Consider the following 23,237-nt stretch of genomic DNA (forward strand, 5'->3'; position numbering starts at 1 on the left):
TTTACCCTCTGCGTGAGGAGCACTTGGCCCCTTTGGGGATGCCTAAAGTGGATGCATTGGGCATGGCGGTGACAAAAAAGACCACTCTCCCAGTAGAGGGAGGGGTCGCTTTGAAAGACATGCAGGACCGGTGGCTGGAGTCCACGCTGAAGCGGACCTTTGAAATTGCAGGCCTTGCCTTGAGGGCGTCTATTTGCAGTTCCTATGCAGCCCAGGCATGTCTTTCCTGGCTACAGTAGGCGGTGGAACAGCCTGCCGATGGTGTGGGGCCCCTTTCTGAGGTTGCCCCGCGGATGGAGTCAACCCTGTCATTTTTGGCTGACACCCTTTATGATCTGGTCAGAGCTTTGGCTAAACAGATGTCTGTGGCGGTTTCTGGCCGCCGCCTTCTTTGGCTGCGGCATTGGGCGGCTGACATAGCTTCTAAGCAAAGGCTGGTGAGGCTACCCTTTCAGGGTCTCCTGTTATTTGGAGAGGAATTGGAGAAGATTGTGAAAGACCTGGAGGACTCTAAACCCCAGCGGTTACCTGAGGATAGGCCGAGGCCTTCTTCCAAAGGTTCTGTGTTTCCCTCCTCTTCCAGACCTCAGTTCCGTGAAGCTTGCAGGTATCACCCAGGGCGCTCTGCTGGGTTTTCTCAATGTACCCTTTTTCAGCAGAGGAACTGCTTTTGCTTGGACAAACATTCCACAGGGGCCAGGTCAAGGCCAGGAGTTCAGGGGCGTCCTCCACAATGATGGGACGCCAGTCCACTCCTCCATGCCTGCAATAGGAAGACGTCTTTCTCTCTTTCTAGAGGAGTGGACCAAGATTACCTCGGATCAGTGGGTCCTGGACCTGATCAGAGAAGGTTACCGACTGGAATTCGGTGCCCCGGTGAGAGACATGTTTGTGGAGTCCCGATGCGGCACTGCCATAAAACGGGCGGCGGTAGAGGAGACCTTACAAGTCTTGCTGCACCTCGGAGCGGTGATCCCGGTGCTTCCCGCCGACAGCCGCTATTCCATTTATTTTGTCGTGCCTCGAAAAGGCGGGCCTTTCAGACCGATCCTCAACTTACGAAGAGTCAACAAGGCCCTCAGAGTACGACATTTTCGCATGGAAACCATGCGCTCCGTCATTGTGGCGGTTCAGCCAGGAGAGTTTCTCATATCTCTGGATCTAAAAGAAGCATATTTGCACAGTTCCTCTGCTTTGCAGTGTTGGGAAAACATTTCCAGTTTCGGGCCTTGCCTTTCGGCCTAGCCACAGCTCCACGTACCTTCTCCAAGGTAATGGTGGTCGTAGCTGCCTGCCTCAGGCAAGAGGGTACCAGAGTTCACCCTTATCTCGACGACTGGCTCATCAGAGCAGATTCAACAACCGAGAGCCGTCTTGCCACAGCCAGAGTGGTGGCAGTCCTGCAGGCGCTAGGCTGGGTGGTCAATATACCCAAAAGTCATCTGACCCCCTCTCAGTCTCTCGAGTATTTGGGGGTCCGGTTCGATACGGCATCAGGGTTTGTCTTTCTCCCCGACCAAAGGTGGTGCAAGCTTCAGAATCAGGTCCTTCTGCTCCTGCGGATGCCTCGCCCGCGATCCTCGCAGTGATGGTGTGTCGGTCCACTCCGTTCCCAGCATAGGGAGACAGCTGTCCGTCTTTTACAAGGCGTGGGCCAAGATCACATCAGACCAGTAGGTCTTGGATATTATTAAATTAAGGTTTTCCTCTCCCATTGCAGATTCTTTCTTGGTCTCCCTGTGTGCCAGCACCAGGGTCTGCTTCAGTTGGGGGCGGTAGTGGCCATCCCATATAATTTTTTCATGGAGACAATCCAGTCTATGATCGTGGCAGTTCAACCAGGAGAGTTCCTCATGGCATTGGAGCTCAAGGAGGCGTACTTACATGTCCCTATTTAGCCTGCCCATCAGCGTTTTCGCTTTGCAGTGCTGGGGCGTCATTTTCAGTTTCAGGCTCTCCCTTTCAGCCTGGCAACAGCCCCACAGACCTTTTCCAAGATCATGGTGATAGTTGCTGTGGCATTGTGCAAGGAGGGCATCAGAGTTCATCCATACTTGGCCGATTGGCTCATCAGAGTGTCGTCTCAGTGGAAGAGTTTGAGGGTCACAGCCTGAGTCATGGAGCTCTTGCAGTCCCTAGGTTGGGTAATCAACTTGAACAAGAGTCGGCTCCAGCCTTCTCAATCTCCTGAATATCTCGGGGCACTGTTCGACACAGTACAGGACAAGGTGTTTTTACCCACTCAACGCTGGGACAAGCTGCAGACTCAGATCTCCAAGGTACCATGGTCTTCTGCATCCAGAGGAAGGGATTATGTGCAGGTCCAAGGGTCCATGGCAGCAATGTTGGAGGTAGTCCCATGGGCTCAAGCACATATGAGGCTCTTGCAGCTCTCCCTGTTGAACCAGTGGTCTCCGGTTGCCCAAGATTACGAGCTACGACTCCGGTGGCTACAAATAGCGAAGGCCAGTTTTGGATAGTGGTTGCGAGAGCAGAATCTGTCTCGCGGAGTTCCATTGTCCTCACCCAACTGGGTGGTGCTGATCACCAATGCCAGCCTGTCCATATGGGGGGGGGGGGGCACATTGTTGGTCTCAGTATGTTCAAGGATTTTGATGTATTCATGACCAGTGGAGGGGTCTGTGCGGAAGTAGATATGGTGTTTTACCTTTTGTTCCTATGCTTTGTTATGAGAAACACTGAGGATTCCAGGAGCACACCATCCAATAAGGCAGAGTAAAAATCAGCGTCCAATAAGGCAGAGTACAAATCAGTGCTCTCTATCTCCACCTGCTGGTTGATGGTCACAACCCACCTGTTTCTGGATTCATCTGCTGCAACTAAAGGAAAGAAAATTATCGGGTAAGATAAAATTTTTCATTATAAAACACATACCCCATATTGCACAATTTCAAATATTATTACCCCATCTATTACATCATATAGCACTTGCAATATTCCAATATAATAGTCACTGCTGGAAACTTTATTATATTCCTGTTATGGAGCACAGTCCTCCTTGGAACTTTGCATCGTAGACTCAGAAAAATCACGACAGTCCAATGACTAAATAAAATTAAAAAGTTGTATCTGTTGATTAGATTCACTGTCCCCCAGAGTCTGTGATGTCAACTTCCAAATCCTTTTTGAACATTGATTCCAGCTAAAAGTCTCAAAGATCCACATCCAAAACTTCCGAAGTGCAATAACACCACACAAAAAAAACTTGATTGAAAAATGATGATCACTGCCATGTACTTCCCCTCTAAATGCTCGCTGTTCAAGCATCTTCAGGGGTTGAGACTAAAAAATGAAATATAACACAGTGCATGCAATAAGAGCTATTTCACAATATTCCCCCACTATTAAAAATCTTTCTTACCTTATGTATGAGATAAATTTGTATACAATGGAGGTAGTTCATGGAAATTTATATAATCCATTTTCATTGTGGAAATCCTGAATATCTGACAAGTGTGTGTCCGTAGGACTGGGTTGAGAATCCCTGCTTTGAGTCTTCAGTAACTAACATGTTAAAGGCATGAGGTCATGGTATGAATGAAGCAGCATTGGGGTACACATGGGAACAACCTCAGATAATGTGCATTCACAGAGAAGGTTGTGTAGGATTGGAAGAGACTCCTAGTGGAGATTGCAGAAAACCAGCAACAATTGTTAAGTCTGTGATAGGCACAGAAAATTGCTCATTGCAAAAAAGTGAAAGGAAAACCAGAGATGCACCCCACTGCTAAGATCTTATGATTACACGGGATGTCCACATACCAACCAAGATAAAGCTAGATGCAAGGAAACTGGACATAATGGTGAAAGAGAAAACACCAGAACAGCATTGATCATAGAGGTGTCAGTTCCAAATGACTACACTGTGACTCATATAAAGAGAGTAGATCCTCAAAAAACAAGAAATGCAGACCAAAACCAAAAGTATGTGGCAGAAAGATACAGAAATGTTTCCCATTGTTTTGGGTGCCACAAGCTTGATCAAAAAGAATTTCCAAACATACCTAGATAGGTTGCCTATACATGTTACATCTTATGAACTCCAGAGGGCAGCTCTGTTTGGCACAACACAAGTATACGGCGAGTGTTAACAATAAATTTGAGAGACTAAGATCATATTCCACACACCCCTGGCTTGGGAGTGAGGTTCATTATTGTCACAGTATGTGCAAAAATAACCCATTTGGAAACATTTCTCCTGAGAGATTAGATGGGCCTAATGGTCTTTATTTGCCATCATATTCTTTGTGTAAGGCCCTGTTGCCTAAATTAGGAAATTTCATTAACCTAAATCAGGAGAATGGCATAATCCTATCATCCCTATATTGGGAGAGAATTTGTTCCATTCTAGTGGGGTCTGTACTGGTATCACTGAAAGAATTCCAGAGACTTCTCCAGGATAATGGAAGATGTAAGTATAGTGCAGAGTTAGGATTCCAATGGAAGTTCTATGAAGATTTAATATGACCCCAGATCCCTCTTCTCTGGGCCGGACCCTCTAATCCAGTGCCACCCTAAGCAACAGAACCAGCATCAGGAAAAGCCCCTTGCCTGCCTAAATCAGGAGAAGGTCAATAGCTTCCAGGTCTTAACCCTGACTAATATCTGTGGATTTTAAAGTATAACTGTTTTTCTTTTAAAATTGAATCTCTTCTTAATTCGTAATGTACACTTGCATTTGTTTATCTTTTTATAGACTCACATATAGGCATTGACATTATTAATAATTCCTTTGTGTGATCTTAATGATTGATGAACCTGTTCATATCTTAAGTTGCAATTTCCCTCTTATAGGAGTGTTAAATTTAAAAAGTTTTTATGAGGAGTCTTTTATATTTCAAGCAGTAAAATTTTGGAATATGCTTCTGGTTGAAATTAGATTATGTTCTTCTTATATTCATTTTCATAAACAGTTCAAATCATATTTGTTCTCAAAGTATTTGCTGTGATACTGCAGTATTTTTATTGTTGAGTGTAATTATTATTATTGTAGCTCAGGACTAGCGTGTCCTTTTTTTTGTGTTGTTAACCCGCTCTAAACCTAGTTTTAGAGCTAAAGTGGGCTATAAGTACCCATCATCATCTTCATCATCCTATGGATATGATTGTATCCTCTGAAGTACTTTAAAAAATCTGAGAGTGGTTTAGTTCTAACATGTCATATTATTTATTTATTACATCTTCCCCTTATTAATATCTTCCCCTTGCAGGGCTTGTGTTTTAATGTGAGTGCCTTCATATTATACCTCAGTGCTGCCATTGTAGATGCCTCCTCAGTTACCAAAGAGAATAACCACTCCAGTCATCACAATTACAACAGCTGGGCAGCTTCATCAGTGAGTAACAGCTTCCATCCTAAAGAAATATTGGCTTTCTTTCCAATCTGCATCTCAAGGAAGCAGGCATGCCTTTAATTGTGTGGAGAAAGGTCAGAACAGCTGGGGTTTTTTCATTTGCACCACTTAATTGGAATTCCTTATGATGTCACAGAGCCCTTTTTCTAGCTCTATGTGTGAGAGAAATTTAAAAGATAGACTCACAGTGACACATGCAGGGAACAGTTTGCTTAGTGGAAATTTGCTTTTTTTGCTGGAAAATCATAACACAATCATGTAGGTAGTTTTTCTTTGATTATTGACCCCCCGTAAAAGTACTTACACAAATTTGCTCCTACATTTTGCGTGGGTATTGTTTTCAAGGAGGAAATATGCATGCAGTTTTATTTTAAACTACCTGCATATGTACCCCTTCCAATATTTCCCTGCTCTGGAAATCATTCAAACTCTTTGCAGCTACTAGTGTGCTTGTTGACCTATGTATATACTTTTTACCCAATTATAGGGTGACTAATAACAAAAAAAAAAAAACCTTTTCCTCAATTATGGAAAGGGCTTTCATTATTGTCTTCCCTATGTCAATGTTAACCTTGTTTAGAGGAAAAATTAAAAAAAGAATTGATCCACATCACAGGCACTAACATTTCAAAATGATTTGGGATGCCAAATACAATACAAATACCCCTCTCTGGACATAATGAAAGAGCTTGCTCACTATTGTGAATGCTTAGCACCCACTGACACTCTCAGAACTGGCTCCCATGATGATCCACATCGTTTTTACTTATAATGATAAAATATACCTAACGATAGCAATCTTAGATGCAAACTTCAAGACACACATCTCAAGTACTGTGCCTCAACTAGAAAGTGGGGTAGTAGAACAGCTGTCCAGTGACGTTGATTGGTAATAATGTAAAGAGAAGAGGAAAAAAAATAAATAAAACAGAATACAAGAAATTGAAATACAAAGAAAATTCTTCACTTTTATACTTGCTCAGTTTTGTTAACCCTGTGATCTGAATATTTCAGAAATGGATATTTTGGAATTTATTCACTCTTAATTTTAATTGTCGGGTATTCCTCTAAAATCTGCCGCCTAGGAAATATAATACACTTCCACTTAGAAGCAGTACTAATTCTAGCCACAACGGCAAATAATGAAGTAAGAGAGGTAGTTACTCAGCTGTGATAAATATTGGGGCCAATATTCAGATCACAGGAGTTAGCCAGGCTGCCTCCCACGGTCAGCCCTGAGCCCAGATATTCAATGTCAGGCAATTTCCAGTGACTGGCATTGAATATCCAGTTTATTTTTGGCCAGTTTAAACTTAACTGGCAAAGTCAATATTCAGCGCTGGTTAGTTAAGTTTAAACCAGCCAGAGATAGGCCTGCTATTTCGGCAACCCAGTTTGGCCACCAAACTTAGCTGGCGATGCACTGAATATTTGCGGATAGATGGCTATATCACGCGATATAGCCAGTTATCCGCTAAGTACTGACCACGTATATTCAGCAGGAGGTAACTGGCTATCTCCTGCTGAATATTGGCGGATAGCCAGGTAAATGCTACTTAACCAGCCAGGAGTTGTTCCTGGTCTGTTAAATAGCGCTGAATATCGGGTGGATTGCATTTTACCACAGCTTAATTTACCACTGGAGTCACTAACCTGTGGTACCATAATAGAGCAGGCTAGTGTTTACTGTGGTAAATATTTAAATTTGTGTTGTTGCAGCCAGGAGCATTGCATATTCCTGGCTACAGTAACGCAGATAGTGGGCCTGAAGTTTATTCCACTGTCTTGTCAAAGAGCTGGAGGTAATGTATTTCTCTTCCCCACCCCGGATCCACCCAAGAAAAGTCAACCCTCTATCCAGAGCCTTATCCAAGACAACCCACCACCCCAAAACAAAAACAAAAAAAACACAAAAAGTGGAAAGAACACGAAAGTCCCATGGGGTAGATAAAATCAAAAAGTAAAAAGTGGGAACTGGATCAGGCTCTTCAAAGACAGACACCAAACAAAAGTTATAGGTGTTTATTAAAACTGACTCGACATGGTACCATGTTTTGGCACATGCATGCCTTCCTCAGGAGTCTTGGTGCATAAACTTGCCAATCACATTTGTCCTTGATAATGCCTCTAGGGGAAAAGCAGCCACAAGGCAGGCAACGCAGCGTAGAACAGCACTGGAGAAAGGCTTCTATTGGCAGGCTTGGGGTTCCCCGCCAGCTAAACCAGAGGCCCCGAAGCCCTGTGTCTGCTCCTCCCCAGCCTCAAAGGGGGGCGCAGCGCTGGAGTTTTCTCTCTCCTGCTTCTGTCAGGACTTGATCACTCGGGTCCCATCAGGGGCAGGAGAGAGACCCCAGTCCTGGGCCCCCTTGGAGGCCGAGCCCGGGGGAATCTCCCCCCCCCCCCCCCCCCCCCCCCGAAGGAGATTCAGACATATCCCGTACCAAGCTCTTTGTCGGGGCACTTTTGTGCCACATTGCAATAGCGTTTTGTATTGTGCATCATTCATGAATGCACGGTCTTTTTAAAGACCATTGAACAATTTTCAACTTTGCTGCATAATCCCCCCTTTTTTGCATGATATTACCAGACTCCTGAGGCAGGCACATCCGTGGCAAAACACAGTGCTGTGCCGTCTTGATTTTGAGCTTTATGCACTTTTTATATATCGCAGCAATAAATTTCATTTGTTGATCCCATTGTTTGTGCAGCCTTCCTTCGCTTCCCACTTTCACCATACCACACAATTACATTTTCGCCTTCCCCAACATGAATTTTATAACACAACAAAAAAAAAAGATTTTTTTTAAACATAGTTTGTGTATTTTTTTTTCAGTTCTTCGCCTTCCTGGTTACAATCTGCTATGCCGGAAATACATATTTTAGTTTTATATCTTGGAGATCAAGGACTTGAAACATTATTTTGCTGACTGGAGAAAATCTGCACCCTCATTTCCTCATATTAAAAAAAAAAACAGAAATCAGCAACAGGTACAGATTATGGAATCAGAAGAAGATTCTGCTGTTGTTGATTAAAGTTTTCTTTGTACTTAGGGTAAAAAAAAATGGCTTTTTAGGTTTGTTAGTTAAATAGTTATGATATTCAAGTTTCTGTATGGAGTTGCTGCTTCACTGTGATGTTGTACTTAGAGAATGATACGGGTATTGGGACCCACAGTAAATCTGTGGTAACAGAAAATATTTTGGAGCATTTACCATGGATGAGGGAGCAAAACAGTTTGCTGCCCCACAGGAATGGTAAAAAGCTTTGCTCCCATGGTAAAAAACAAAACAAAACTGTGATTATCTCTCCTGCAGGTATGGCATCTCTATGTCTTCCTCCCCCCACCCCAGTGCAATACCTCTACCTTTTTGAGCCTGACAGCGATTTTCCTCCCCCTGTCCCAGTGCAGTACCTCTACCTTTTTGAGCCTGACAGCGATTCCAAAGGGCCTGCTCTGGTGCCTTCCCACTGCCTCTGTCGGGTCCTGCTTTCTGATGCAACTTCCTGTTTCGCGAAAACAGGAAGTTGCATCAGACGGGACCTGGCAGAGGGAAGGCCCCAGAGCAGACCTGTAGGGTGACGCAATAAGATAGAGGTAGAAGCTATTCTGTATTTGGTGTTTGTGTTCTGTGTCTGTAACCGAGGTATTCTGTAAGCATGAATTTTCTATGTAGCATTTTGCAGTAATTTGGCTTGTTCAGTTTTCACAATAGTGGAGGGGATGTTTATGAATAGGGAAGGAGGGGAGTCTTGTTGATCCTTGTTCTGTGTTATTGTTTGCAATTTATAAATGATAGTTGTATGGAATATTGTTCCATTTTATACTTTAATAAAATGATTAAATATAACATCATAACTGTTTGAGCCTTGTGCAGATGAGGTCAGACTGAGCTTGTGGGGACAGGGACAGAGCTTGCAGGGGCAGGGTGGGGACAAGGAAAGAGCTCACGGGGATGGGAACAGAGCTTGCAGAGACAGGGACAAACTTTGTACCCGTGTCATTCTCTAGTGGTGCTACAAGGTGTATATTTTCTCCAATGTTCTCTGTTTTCAATTAATCCACAGTATTTTCTAAACTTTATGTAGATTCCGTTGTGAGCAAAAGATGTAAAAATTTGTTAATTAAAGAAAAAAACCGAGATCCATGCGCTGTGTTTGCATATTTTTTAACAAGATTGTATTTGTATTATTTAGCAATTTATATTACAAGGAAACAACTCCTCGTTAAGACTCCCTTTTTTCTGTGTATAAAGTCAAGCCCACTTGCTTCAGTGAAAACACACTTTGTTATTCTTTTCTATCAACGGAGGTTAGAAAGAATTATTCAAAAGGTGTGGAGAATATGTGTTTGGGGGCAAAATAACCATAGGTGTAGTCTGCCTGCTTCATTTGGGAGGGCAAGTAGTAGGGAGCTTAGACACACACACACACACACACACACCTTGTAGCTGCAAACAGAGTGACAGATTAAAATATTTTCAATTCTTTGTATTTATTAATCTACAGTATTCTAATTGTCTTCCTTTGTTTGTTTGTTTGTTTGTTTTATTCTTTTGATTTTCATTTCTCTAGCCTTTCCTTAATTCATTTTTCCTCATTTCCTCTCCCCTCTGATTTCTAAGTTTTTTGCTTCTGATGCCCATTTTATTCTCACATATCCTCTAGATTTTTCCATTCTGTTATCTTGTTTTGTCTTACGTTATAGGCTCCATTTCTTTTGTTTTCCCTTTTCCTTGTGTTTTCTTTATCCTACTTATACACTTCTGTCCTCAATTCTCTCCACTCCTGCTCTATCACACCAACCTCTTGCACCTCACACACATTCTTCCTCCCCACTCACAACCTTCCCTACCTTTCCATAATTCTCTCATCTTTCATCTCTTTCCCTTCTCTTCCTCCACATTTTTGCCTCTCTACTTACCATCCTTTCTCTCCCTTCATCTCTCCTTGTCTGCCCCTTCCCACTCAGCACCCCACCCCACCATTGTCTCAACTATTCTTCTTCCCCTCTCATCTCTCTCCTTTCCCCTCTTCTTCACCTTTCCTCATATTTTCCATCACCTTCTCTCCCTCCTTTATCTCACCTCCATCTCTTTCCTTCTTCCTCCTTATGCCCTCTACTTTTATCTCTCTCCTTCCTCCTTTCTCCTACCTCTCACCTTCTTCCTCCCCAGTACTCTCTCCCCCCTCCAAGGGTACAAAAGTGAAATATCAAAACAATAAACTGCCACAGAAAAGTTTATACGTATTGATTTTCATAGTATTCTTAAATATATTTCAATAATTCTACCGTTCATACTCTACAATTCCACTAAACCAAATCACTGTCTATATAATTATTAAATATCTTTTTAATTCTGTCATTCATACTATATAATTCCATACTGTCTATTAATCTTCCTAACCTTTTTCAATCAACCTCATTGGTTTATTTTAAATATAACATATTTCTAAATGAAGAGTTGGAGCACCAATATAAATATATTGAGGGGCAAGTTTTAAAAGAACTGGGATATTGGTTATGTTAAAAAAAAGGGAAAATTATTTTAATGCAACTTTTGAGATATTCAAGGTCTGCTGTGGTACTGAGCTTGATGACTTTTATAAAACTATTGCAGTTCTGGCTGTTCTCCCAAATATTATGGAGATAAAAGAGGTGGAGCATATTGCTATAACTACTGACTGCTATCATCCTTTTTAAAAATATGTTACATTAAGGGGCTAGGTAAGCTTCTCCACATAGATACCATAGTTTCAGTATTACTGCCACTCAAGGGGAATTTGGCATTCCCTGTGGGAAGTTCCTCAATGTCTTTTCAGAAGTGGGCCGCAGCAGGGGTCAAGTATCTATTTCATGTGGTCACGGAACGGGGGGTCACAAAATCATTCGAAGAGTTAAGAGAAGAGTATAAGTTGGGAGCAAATGAATGGCTAGCATATACACAACTGCAACACTATATAAATTCCTTACCACAGCCTCACTGAGTGCTGCTTCTTGGGAGAAGCTAAACGAACTGCTGGGACTGGATGCACAGTTACGAGTTCCACTGAGGTACTTTCATCGCAATTTAAGAGACTCATTAAAGCCAATCGACTATCAGGTGGTGGTGCTCGCCTGGAATACAGAACTGCGGCTCAACCTCAAGTCAGAACAAATTGGGGTATGTCTCAAGTCCTTATACAAAATAACGGAGAATTCAGCTTGGTGGGAGATGCAGTATAAATTTCTGCTCCGTCTGCACATATCCCCCCATAGGGCATATAGAGCTACTATTAGAGATACTGATACCTGCCCAAAGTGCAATGGTGCTAACGCGCATTTGGGGCATATGTATTGGAGTTGCGCATTGATAAAATCTTTTTGGATTGAACACGCACGTATCCCAGATATGGAATAATTTGTGGAAACCATCACCAAGACAATTGTTTGATCTTTTCGGAATACAACAGCCGGCCCTGGTGGGATTTAAAGCTTTTTTGAAAAGAGCAGTCTTGATGGCAAAGCGTGTCATCTTGCAGTTGTGGTTGGTTGCGGATCGCCCAACCATATCCCACTGGAGGTCAGCATGATTCAAGCCTGTGCGCTAGAGAAGAAAGGAATAAGGGACCTGGCCTCCAAGCGAGGTGAACAGTTTTGTGACATTTGGTCTCCATTTTGGGACTCTCTCACTCCAGTAGCAAGAAGCAAGATATTGAATTGTTAAATAAGGTTGGGAGGGTAGGGAGGGGGGAGAAAGGGGGGGGGGTTTAGTTGAGACAAATGTTTAAAAAAGTCAAGCAACTCAAACACTGTACTTGTTTATTGTTTATTCTGAGATCGATGTATATGGATATAGTTTGGATTGCAATAAATAAGAATTTTTAAAAAAAAATGTTACATTTAATATGAATCAGCAAGCTTGATTGAAAATGGTTGGGAAGATTAATAGTGATTTGGTTAAGTTAGATTATACAATGTGAATGGTGGAATTATAAGATCTATAGAATAGAATTATATAGTATGAATAATATTAATAGACTACTTCTCCCCCAAATACCCTCTGCATGAACTAACGCACTCACTAATGCACTCCCTAAAACTAATACTCCACAACTGCCCCACCACCCCTGCCATCTTGAAAACTTCCAGAAAAGAAACCACACATATATGAGCCAGCTCTGGGGTACAATGGGTGTGGAGCACTCCCAATACTGAGCAAGCTCTTTCATTTTGAAACATTGACACCTGTGCCCCCAGAATTACTCTATCACCTCACAAACTGTTGCCACCCCCAAAAACTACCACCACAACAAGTTTCCCACTACCCTGCAGTTGCCCCATCCCCTAAAGTACCTCCCCACGATTGCTTCAACCCCTCACACATTGCCTCCACCCCTAAGAATTACTCCCAACGGGACATGCTCAATTACCACTGTATGTTAGAAAAGGCTTTGCACATGTATTTGCCGGTGCCTGCAACAGGAGCAGCCATCTTAGAAACATATTCATTGGAAAAATGAACAGTATGAAACCGGCAGCTTCCAAGTGCCAGTATCAGCACTTATACATGGAAGTGGTGATTTCAACACTTTCATGTATAGAGTTGCCCCATTTTACAAACTTATATCTGTAAGTGCTGCCAACTTAGTAGTAAGGCTGCAATTTGAACTTGGTGTAAAATTGTGAGATATTCAGGCCCCGATGCACAAATTTAGTGAATCGCTAAGAGCCAGCGATACACAAGGGGGATCGCATGCAAATGAGCTACAATGATCCCCCTTTGTGCATCCTCGCTGTTTGCAAGTTCGAGCAGCTCTGGTGCACTGGACCTCCCTGACCCCACACTTTTTTTTAATAACTTACCCTGGTGGTCCAGTGAACCCTGACTGTCTCAATCTTTTTTTTTCCAGTGGTCCATGACACTCCACCCCCCACCCCTCCTCGTGACCCCATGAACCTTTTTTTTTAATTTCCATGGTGGTCCAGTGGACAGAACCCCTTCCCCTGTGCATGCACACATATTCCCTCCCGTACCTGATCCCCACCCTGCCCCTTCCTGTACCTTTACAACAAGGTGGAAACAGAAGGGCAGGAGCAACGGCTCCTCCCTCCTAGAAAAAAATGATGGTGCCCAGGCCCTGCCCAGTGCATTCTGGGATGCACTGGGTGGGGCTAAATACCATATAAGGAGTTTCTTCCCTTATATAGTGTTTAGCCCTGCCCAGTGCATCCCAGAATGCACAGGGCTGGGATGCCACCATTTTGTTTCGGGCAGGCCCGAGGCAGGAGGAAGGAGCTGTTGCTCCTGCCCTCCTGCCTCCGCCTTGTTGTAAAGGTACAGGGAGGGGCGAGTGTGTGCCTGTACAGGGGAAGGGGTTTGGTCCACTGGACCACCATGGAAAATTTACAACAATCAGGTGCCCTTTTGTATCTTTGTAAGGCTGAAGGGTATAACAATCCACCATTTATTGCCATCTTGTCTACTGAAGCCACCTGCCAACAACTGGAGGCTGGGGAAACTGTAAGTGAATAATAACTGAGCGCTGGTACATGTTTAACATCTGTCCATATGGAAAGCAGATATTCTAAACTGTTTGCTTTAAAGACCCTCACCAACCAGGTAAGTAGGTTTAACCATCTAAGGGATTTATAATAACCATTAATTGTATTTTCATTTATGCCTGGAAAGAGGAGGAAAGAACTGTACATGGTTACTACTTGATCAGTGAAGATAAATGCACTGTGCCTAAAATAAAGTTTTGTTCAGGCATAAAGACTTTGCGTGGATTAATGGGGAAAGTACATGTAAATTTTAATCCCGCCCAAGCTACACCTAAACCATGCCTCCTTGAAATCTTTGTTTGAGAGGTGAAAACAGCACATTTTTAATAATCTTCGTAGGAGTCACAAAAATGAAGACCCAACCTGAAAAGTTCTGTTTATTTTACAGTATGTTGTCTACATCATTCATTTTTTTCCCAAATACATACACACAGATACATATACTCCATATTTCTTTGTCAGTCCCCGAGTTGGGGATACTCTTCCAAGCTATCTATATTTTATTGGTGGCCCTCATAATGAGGTACCTAAACTTTCCTTTCTATACGATCAGTGCGGTGAAATCTGGGTTTAGCACCTTCTAATGTGGGACTTTCCCATCAGTGGCGTAGCCAGAAGGCAATTTTTGGGTGGGCCAACAGGTTGGATGGATGGGCACTAGAAAAATACCTGCCACCTGATATGCCCTTCCCACGCCCCTACTCCTACCACATACCTACCCCATTCCCAATAACTTCAATGGGAGTAGCAGTGCTGGCCTCAGTGGCTGCAGGCCACATTGAGAGCTAGGGTAAACATAAGAGGGTGCACTCTTCATCCTCCACTGAGCCACGGTGCTCCAACACACATATGCTTCCCCCAAATATGCCCTAATTATTACAGTGGGGCCCTAAAATATCAATACATCTATCAAGAAAACTGAACAAGCCAAAGTACTATAGAATACTACATAGAAAATTGATGCTAAAGAAAAACTTCGGTCATGCACACAGAACACAAATTCCAAATACAGAATAAGTGATCACAAACCATAAACAAATTAAAATCCCAAGAGGCCAGACCTTGCATTTAGCACAGCACAGAGAAATACAAAGAGATGCATTTTCTCCTATACTGTGCAAAATATGATAGCACATGCAAGAGACAGTGTTAGGGGAGGTACAACTAGGGCAACTGCGTTTGGCCCCCTAGCCAGAGAGAACCCCAGGCCAACTGGAAGCTGAAGAAGGTGCAGCCTGTTAGTAAGCTTTTGTGTCTCCTCCCAAATTTCTGCCTTGGGCCCCAGCCATATCTAGCAGGATGTACATTTCAAATCTGACATATTCTAGTCACAAAATAGAAAAAATAAATTATTTTTTCTACCTTTTGTTGTCTGCTCATTTTATTTTTCAAGTCATGTTGGTCCCAGGCTCTGGTTTCTACATCCTTCTGTCTTCTCTTAACTCACTCATCAAGGTCTCATGCCCATTTGATATTTCTACTCTCTCTCCATATCCACTATCCATCTTCTTCCATCTCTGTACCTCTATCGTCCTCCATGTTTAGTATCTCCCTTTCTCTGTGTCCCTATATTTCTCTGTCCAGCTTCTCCCCTCTCTTTGTCCCCAGTGCTAATATATCTCTACCCTCTCTGACCCTACTCCATCCAGCTTCTCTCCCTCTCACTCCCTCCCCTTTCCAGCATCTGGTTTGGTTGCTTGATTCCCTGCAAGCCCACCCACCCCACCCTGTCCTCCCTCCCTCACGCTGTAGGTTTAGTATTTGTTCCCTTTTCCTTCATCTCCTTGGTCTGGTATCTCTGTTTCCCTTCCCTCCCTCCTTGTGCTGTACCAGCAGTTCTCTCCCTTGCCTCCAGTTCTCCTCCCTCTCTTCCTCCCACATCCAGCAGCTCTCTTCCTTCCCTTCCCTCCAGCCACCTCTTGCTCCCACATCCAGCAGCTCTCTCTATCCAGATCCCCTCCTCCTCTTACTCCCACATCCAGCAGCTCTCTTTCACTCCAGCCCCCTCCTCCTCTGGCAGCTCTCCCCCTTCCATCCAGATCCCCTCCTCTTCCTCCAACAGCTCTCTCCCTTCCATCCAGGCCCCGCCTCCTCTTCCTCACATGTCCAGCAGCTCTCTCCCTTCCATCCAGATCCCCTCCTCCTTTTCCTCCCACCTCCAGCAACCCCCTTCCATTCAGATCCCCTCCTCTCTCCCACATCCAGTAGCTCTTTCTCCCTTCCCTCCAATCCCTTTCCTCCCACAAGTCCGGCAGCATTATCCCTTCCCTCCAGCCCCCATCCTCCCCCCCCCCCCACAAGTCCAGCACTTAGTTCTGCCTTCCTGATCCTGCCCCCAACCCAACATCCCTCGCTGTCGCTGCCTTTTCTCCCGTGGCTCCGGGTACAGCCGTCCGGGAGCGTTCAGTGTTGTCTGCATGCCTGCCCTGAAATTCTTCTCCCCACCAGTGCTGCCTCAGTCCCTGCAGCATTATTGTTTTCGCCCATCGCCGACAGCGCTGCCATTCACACAGGCAGCTCCGCTCCCCTTTGCCGCGTCCATCCGGCCCTCTCTGATGCACTTCCTGTTTACGTAGGGCCAAATGGACGTGGCAGAGGGGAGCAAAGCTGCCTGTGTGAATGGCAGCGCTGCCGGTGATGGGTGAAAAAAAGAATGCTGCAGGGACCGAGGCAGCGCCGGCGGAGAAGAAAAGAATTTCAGGGCAGCCACACAGGTGACACTGAACGCGCCCGGATGACTGGAGCCACGGGAGAAAAGGCAACGACATGCAAGGGATGTTGGGTGGGCGGGCCTCGAGGGAAAGTGGCTGGGCATGGGCCCGTCCAGGCCTGCCTGTGGCTACGCCCCTGTTTCCCATGAACTGAGCCCAGATTTACTGCAGCATTAAAGTTGGGCATTTTTTTTGAGGGTCATGTGCTATTCTCATTAATATGCAGCACCTGCAAAAAAAAAGAAAAATAATAATAATGCAAGTGCACTTACCACCTCCTATCTCGGAGATGCTAAGTGCTCCCTGTTAACTCAGCATATGATAATCCTAACACGCTAGCTGGATAATACAGGAATGCCTACTCTGCAATGCTCCCTCTAAAAATGTTATTAAAAATGGTGAATGCGTACTTAGCATGGGCAAACAGAAAACTTACTGCAAAATGCTTTAATGCGTTATGTGGTAAGTCTTTCCTCACATGGTAACCACATACTAGGACTTAAAGCCCTTTAGTAAAAGGGCTCCTAAAATAGTAATCCACAGTGTTAATTAATCTCTGTATATAGTATAATGGAAGGATACAGATCAATAATGTGGCAATTGAATGCATCCCTGCTCTATTACTCCTAGCAAGTTACTGCATACACAGGGTTTCACTGCTGCCACCTGCTGTGTTTGCATGGTATTATTGCCGTACTTGAAGTGCAGACAAACAGGCACACAACAGAGGAAGACAAAAACAAAACAAATGAAGTTTCCCTTGTCTCGGCCATCTCTGGGTTCTCGTACAGTGTACCAGTTTGGATCAGATTTCTTGACAGTTCTTCCTCCGGGGAGGATCCAGATCGGAGTGGTGTTTTACACTCAGTCCTGAATCCACCAATTAAACAGAGTGCCCATTTGCCAATTCTTAAATTAGTGTTCAATGATTTCTTTTTATTACTGGGTCATTGGGACTAAAAGCAGTGTAGGTTGGATCTACGAGCATGCAGAGGTATGTCTCCTCTCTTTACCCAGTCATCAGGCTTCAGCTCTACTACGCTCATGATGGCTAACACATAAGGATAGTGGACCTTCTTACAAGTGTGAAACAAACCTTTGCATCACCCTCACTGCCTGGCTCTTATGTGACAGCTTACCTTCAGCTGTTCCTGACTCAACCAAAGGTCCCTCACCAATTCAAGTAGAACAGGCACAGTAGTTAGATCAAGCCCCTCAGGCAATCCTTCCTGGTTTGGAGGGTGAGGTTCCCAGGCAACTGCTGGTCCCTCCGAGAGACCCGGTCCCTATGCCTGATAATTCATTCTCTCCACTTCAGGGCTCAAAATACTCCATTCAGATGAGACCCCAGATGATGGGCTCTTGGTCAGATTTTCCAATGCTGACACACATTTTATTTTTATTTTATTGAACATTTGTTATATTGCCATTCATTATGCACATCTTGACAGTTTACAGGCACCTTATGAGTAACAGAACATTAAACTAGCATAAATAATACAACAGACATAGGGATATACAATTTATAAAATAACACGAATATTAAAAAGTAGATTAAATGACACATGAGATTAGGGATACATAGCACAACAATTTGTTCCAAATTACATAGAGTGTATAACAATATGCATAAGGTCTAAAACCAGGGGAACCCATTGATTCATGTATGGAGAGTGTGGTTGCTGAACAACTGACTACCTATCTTGACCAGCATAAGAACATAGTGTAATCATGAAGGGTTAAATATTTTACATACTGGGGGGGGGGGGGGAGGAGGTTCTGAGGGGTCTGGCCCTGTTTCCATCGTTGATGACCAGCGGAGGCACCCATTCGGGGTCCATTTTGTTTCTAGGGGGTCCGTGGGTCTCTATGGCAGAGTTGTGCTCCCTGCGGCTTGTCATGTCAGCCCAAATCGTGCTGTTTCTGGGCCAGGAGCACTCAGGGAAATGGCGGGGCAGCGATCTATGTCAGGCTCCAGAGCATACGTGTTGTTTTGCGCATGCACGATGGTGTTCTGGAGCCATGACTAGGCCCAAAACGGAGCCAGGGCCTAAATTTTGAGGCCTGCCCAGCCAGAGTTCTGCAGAATTTACGGTTTTCAGACGCTGGCATCCGAGGTTGCTTGGGGTCCATCAGGACCCAAACGAAAGGTGGACGCCAGGTGGGGGGCCCTGGGGAGCAAAGTAATGGATCTGGTGGCCCAGAAAAATTGTGTCACGTGCGCACGGTGCGCTTGAATGTTAGGTGGGAGAGTGGGAAAAAGTTTTGGAAAAAATATTTTTAAAGTGGTGAAAACCTAAAATTTACGTGGAGGGGCATAATCGAAAGGGGTGCCCAAGTTTTCCTGAGGACGTCCTCACAGGACGTCCCGGCAAAGGGGCAGGGAAACCCGTATTATTGAAACAAGATGGGCGCCCATCTTTCGTTTCGATAATACGGTCGGGGATGCCCAAATTGTGAGATTTAAGTTGACCTTAGAGATGGTCGTCCCCGATTTTCAGCGATAATGGAAACCAAGGACGCCCATCTCAGAAACGACCAAATCTAAGCCCTTTGGTCATGGGAGGAGCCAGCATTCGTAGTGCACTAGTCCCCCTGACATGCCAAGACACCAACTGGGCACCCTAGGGGGCACTGCAGTGGACTTCACAAATTGCTCCCAGGTGCATAGCTCCCTTATCTTGTATGCTGAGCCCCCCAAAACCCACTCCCCACAACTGTACACCACTACCATAGCCCTTATGGGTGAAGGGGGAGGCACCTACATGTGGGTTTGTGGTGGGTTTTGAAGGGCCCACATTTACCACCACACGTGTAACAGGTGGGGGAGATGGGCCTGGTTCCACCTGCCTGAAGTACAGTGCACCCACTAAAACTGCTCCAGGGACCTGACTGCTGTCATGGAGCTGGGTATGATATTTGAGGCTGAAAAAATATTTGTAAAATGTTTTTTTTGAGGGTGGGAGGGGGTTAGTGACCACTGGGGGAGTAAAGGGAGGTCATCCCCGATTCCCTCCGGTGGTCAGCTGGTCATTTAGGGCACATTTTTGTGGTTTGGTCGTAAGAAAAAAAGGACCAGGTAAAATCGTCCAAGTGTTCGTCAGGGACGCCCTTCTTTTTTCCATTATTGGTCAAGGTATGCCCCAGTCCCGCCTTCGCTACACCTCCGACATGCCCCTGTGAACTTTGGTCGTCCCTGCGACAGAAGGCAGTTGAGGACGCCCAAAATTGGCTTTTGATTATGCCGATTTGGGTGACCCTGTGAGAAGGATGCCCATCTTCCAATTTGTGTCGAAAGATGGGCATCCTTCTCTTTCGAAAATGAGCCTGATAGTAACATAGTAAATGATGGCAGATAAAGACCTGAACGGTCAATCCAGTCTGCCCAACAAGATAAACTCATTTTACATGGTATCTGAATGAAAGAAAAGGAAGGCCAGCGAGGAGCATGCCGAGCAGCCGCACATAACATGGCGGCTGCCGCACGGCAGCTCCCCGGCCTGAGTGACCCTTCCCTTCCGGCTTCCCTCTGACGGTCTGGGTGACATGGCAGGAGGCCCTGCCCGCCATTGGTTGGGAGGCCGGAAGGGGGCAGGGCCTTGGGGATGACCATGCACCACATAAGAGCTGCCAACAAGACGGGGGAGGTCTCTTTGTCGGCAGCGAGCGGTGCAGGAGTTTTTGGTGGAGTTTTCAAGATCCACGTGTTTTCAGAGGTCCCGGGTTCCACCAACGCAGTAAACGCAGACTTTTTCCCTGCTCGCGGCAGCCAACTGTGAAATGTTGTGGCCGGCCATTCGATCAGCTGACTGCACAGCCGCCTTTTTATTTTGGCTGGTTTTCCACATAATCGGCCATTTGCGCGTTTTGATTCCGCTAACGCGACCTACGCGGTAAACAGGCTGAAGCATTACAGCGGAGAGCAGTTGTAGCGGCCCATTCCGCTCAGCTGTTTAGCGGCTGCCTTTTATTTTGGCCAGTTTCCCGCATGGCCGGCCATTTTACCCGTTGTGTCCCGTAGCCTCCTAATTTTGCTGGCCCTTGTTTGGCCGGCCCTCTTTGTGGCCGGTCCTGCAAGCATCTTTTGGCCGTTTTTCTCAACATAGTTGCTATTTTGTTGTTTCTTTCATTCTCGCCTCGTGGCGTTCATTTTGGCGGTGTACCCTCACGCTCCTCTAGCGCGCCCCTCTATCCTACCTTACTCTGCAGCCAACATGCCTCGCCATGCATGGGTCCCGGGCTGGCCGCGCACCACTTCTGCCCTCCTTGCCGCAATCACCGAGCCAGGGAGGTGTCGGCGGTCGGGGCCTGGACAGCGGGGAACAGATCTTGTGATCGTGAGGTTGCGTTTCGGTTTTCAGGCACAGATGGAAGGAGAGGGCTCGGGGGATCTGCCATCAGAATCCCCTTACGGTGCTCCACAGTATGCCCGCTATTTAAGTAGAGCGGTGGCCGAGTGGTTAGAGCCGGGTTCATATCCCACTAGTAATTTCTTCACCGCATTGTCCTGCACCGGGTGAGGGTCCAGGCGGCCGCGCTTGGACAGCATTGTAGCTGCCCATGCCGCTCAGCTGTTTAATGGTATCCCCCCTTTTATTTTGTTTGGCTAGTTTTCCGCATAGCAGGCTAATGCACACATTCGGTTCCAATAACGTGACCTACGCGGTACGCTGACTGTTTCGTGACTCCAAAGAAAGTTTTCCAGCGGAGAGCGATTTTCGCCGCCCATGCCACTCAGCTGTTTAGCGCCCCCCCCCCCCCCCTTTTTATTTGGCCAGTTTTATTTTGGCCGGTTTTCCACATAGTCAGCCATTTCATGCGCTTGGTGACGATAATGTGACCAAGTACAGCTGTGGCTGAGTGGTTAGAGCACTGGTCTCCTAATCCATAGGTGGCGAGTTCAAATCCCACTGATACTTTTAAGCGGTAAACAGACTGTGTTTCGCAGCTCCACTGGTGTTACCCGTTTACAGGCTCCCTTTTATTTTGGCGGTTTCCCAGAGTTCAAATCCCACTATTCCTCCTCTCCTCGGCATGTCCAGTCCCCAGCTACTAGGGTGGGCCGGGAGCGGCATCACACCCTCTCGACCGGTGGACAAGAGGTCCCACAGTCACAACCAATCGCAGGGACACGCGCTGCGGGAGACGGCAATCCTTACTCCCAGGCATCAGGTGCTTAAGTGGAGGAAGAAAGATAAGAAGCGCAAGCACTACAGACGGTCCAGCACAACTTCATCCTCGTCCTCTTCTTCCTCCGCACCATCCCCTGCTAGAGACAAGAACGCTATACCCTTTACACTCGCGCCTGCATTCACATATGGTGTCCCCCCAGAGCGCTTTCCCAGGACCCTGAGGAAAAAGTACTTTGTCGGCGGTACTTTGATATTCTCAAGCTGGCGGACAGCTGACGCAGGAAATCAGCCTCCGCAAATCGACGCCATGCTCTGTTGCCTGGAAACAGTGCTTACCATTTATCGGGAGCACAAGGTACCTGCTATTGTGTAATTACGGCCAGAATTGTTAGACCTCTCTTCCAAATCACATCAGTACTGGTATGACAGGTTGCATGCTATTCTGATTTTCTCCCATGCAGCTCCCCTTATATATGTCTGGGCTAATTCAAGTGCCATCTCCCTATCTGAGGTTCCTTTCATATGGTACAGTGTACGTGCTAAGGAGAGACTTGGTGTTACCCGGTGGCCTTTTGAGTGGTTTTCATGCATACCGTACACTATTATTTTCCATCCGCTTCATTGTCCTTATCAGTCATAGGTACCTCTTCCTTCCTTGTTATGGCTGAGCTGCTAACCTTTTCACCTTTCATTTCATGCTTACTCGCTCTTGCTTATGAAACCCACAAGTATGGCTGATTCAGAGTGTTACCATTACCGTACAGATCACGAAAAGGCTGCTTGCTGTTGTATTTCCATGGATCCGTATCCTTGCCTGATTCCAGCATTGCACTTCTCTTTTCCCTACCCAAGGATTGACAGTTAAGCAGCACTGCGACTTCTGGGTTATCCTCCCCTAGCCCTTTATCTCCTCTACATGAATAAAGTGACGTTACTTTATGATACAGCTGTCTCTACGGCAGGCATATCACAGGGACAATAGTTGCATCCTTTGACCTTTACATAGTGGGTTCAAAATTATCAATTTCCCATGCTCAGTTTTGGAACTGCACTTGAACTACTGGTGGTTCATCTCCATAATGTTGTGTTACTTGGAGGGTACGAGACAAGTAAGGTTTCCTTGCACTACATGAAGTCAAATTCCCCCTCCCCCCGCATACAACATTGGCCCAATATTCTGTCCTTTGTCAGCCTTGCCTGGTTGGGAAAGATTCCTGAAATGCGCTATGCAAGGCATGCAGTTCCCACGTAGTGCAGACGCACTTGCTTACAAATTGTAGTTATTGGAGGGCTGGTGCCTCGACCTTTTCTCAACCTACCTTGTCTCTGTGCTCATGGGTCTTTGGACTCTGTGCTCTTTCTGACTCACTTGGTAACGGTCTCCGCAACATTTCTGTCCACGCTTGCCCTCATAGACTCCCAGATTCCTTGCGCCTTGTGGGGAATGCAGGATGAGCCTGAGTCACTGCGGCAGAC

General features: G+C 45.5%; 1 protein-coding gene across 1 annotated transcript in view; it reads left to right on the plus strand.

Annotated features, from left to right (window-relative positions):
* CMTM8 (CKLF like MARVEL transmembrane domain containing 8) overlaps positions 1 to 8,800 on the plus strand; it is an 84,164-nt gene extending 75,364 nt beyond the window's left edge. Inside the window, exons 3-4 of the mRNA XM_030205986.1 lie at positions 5,232 to 5,357; positions 8,209 to 8,800. Of these exons, the coding sequence (XP_030061846.1) occupies positions 5,232 to 5,357; positions 8,209 to 8,286 (204 nt within the window). The 3' untranslated portion in view covers positions 8,287 to 8,800. The remainder of the gene's footprint in view (positions 1 to 5,231; positions 5,358 to 8,208) is intronic.
* Positions 8,801 to 23,237: the final 14,437 nt, after the last annotated feature.

Source organism: Microcaecilia unicolor, chromosome 1 (assembly GCF_901765095.1).
Source record: "Microcaecilia unicolor chromosome 1, aMicUni1.1, whole genome shotgun sequence".
Classification (NCBI taxonomy): domain Eukaryota; kingdom Metazoa; phylum Chordata; class Amphibia; order Gymnophiona; family Siphonopidae; genus Microcaecilia; species Microcaecilia unicolor.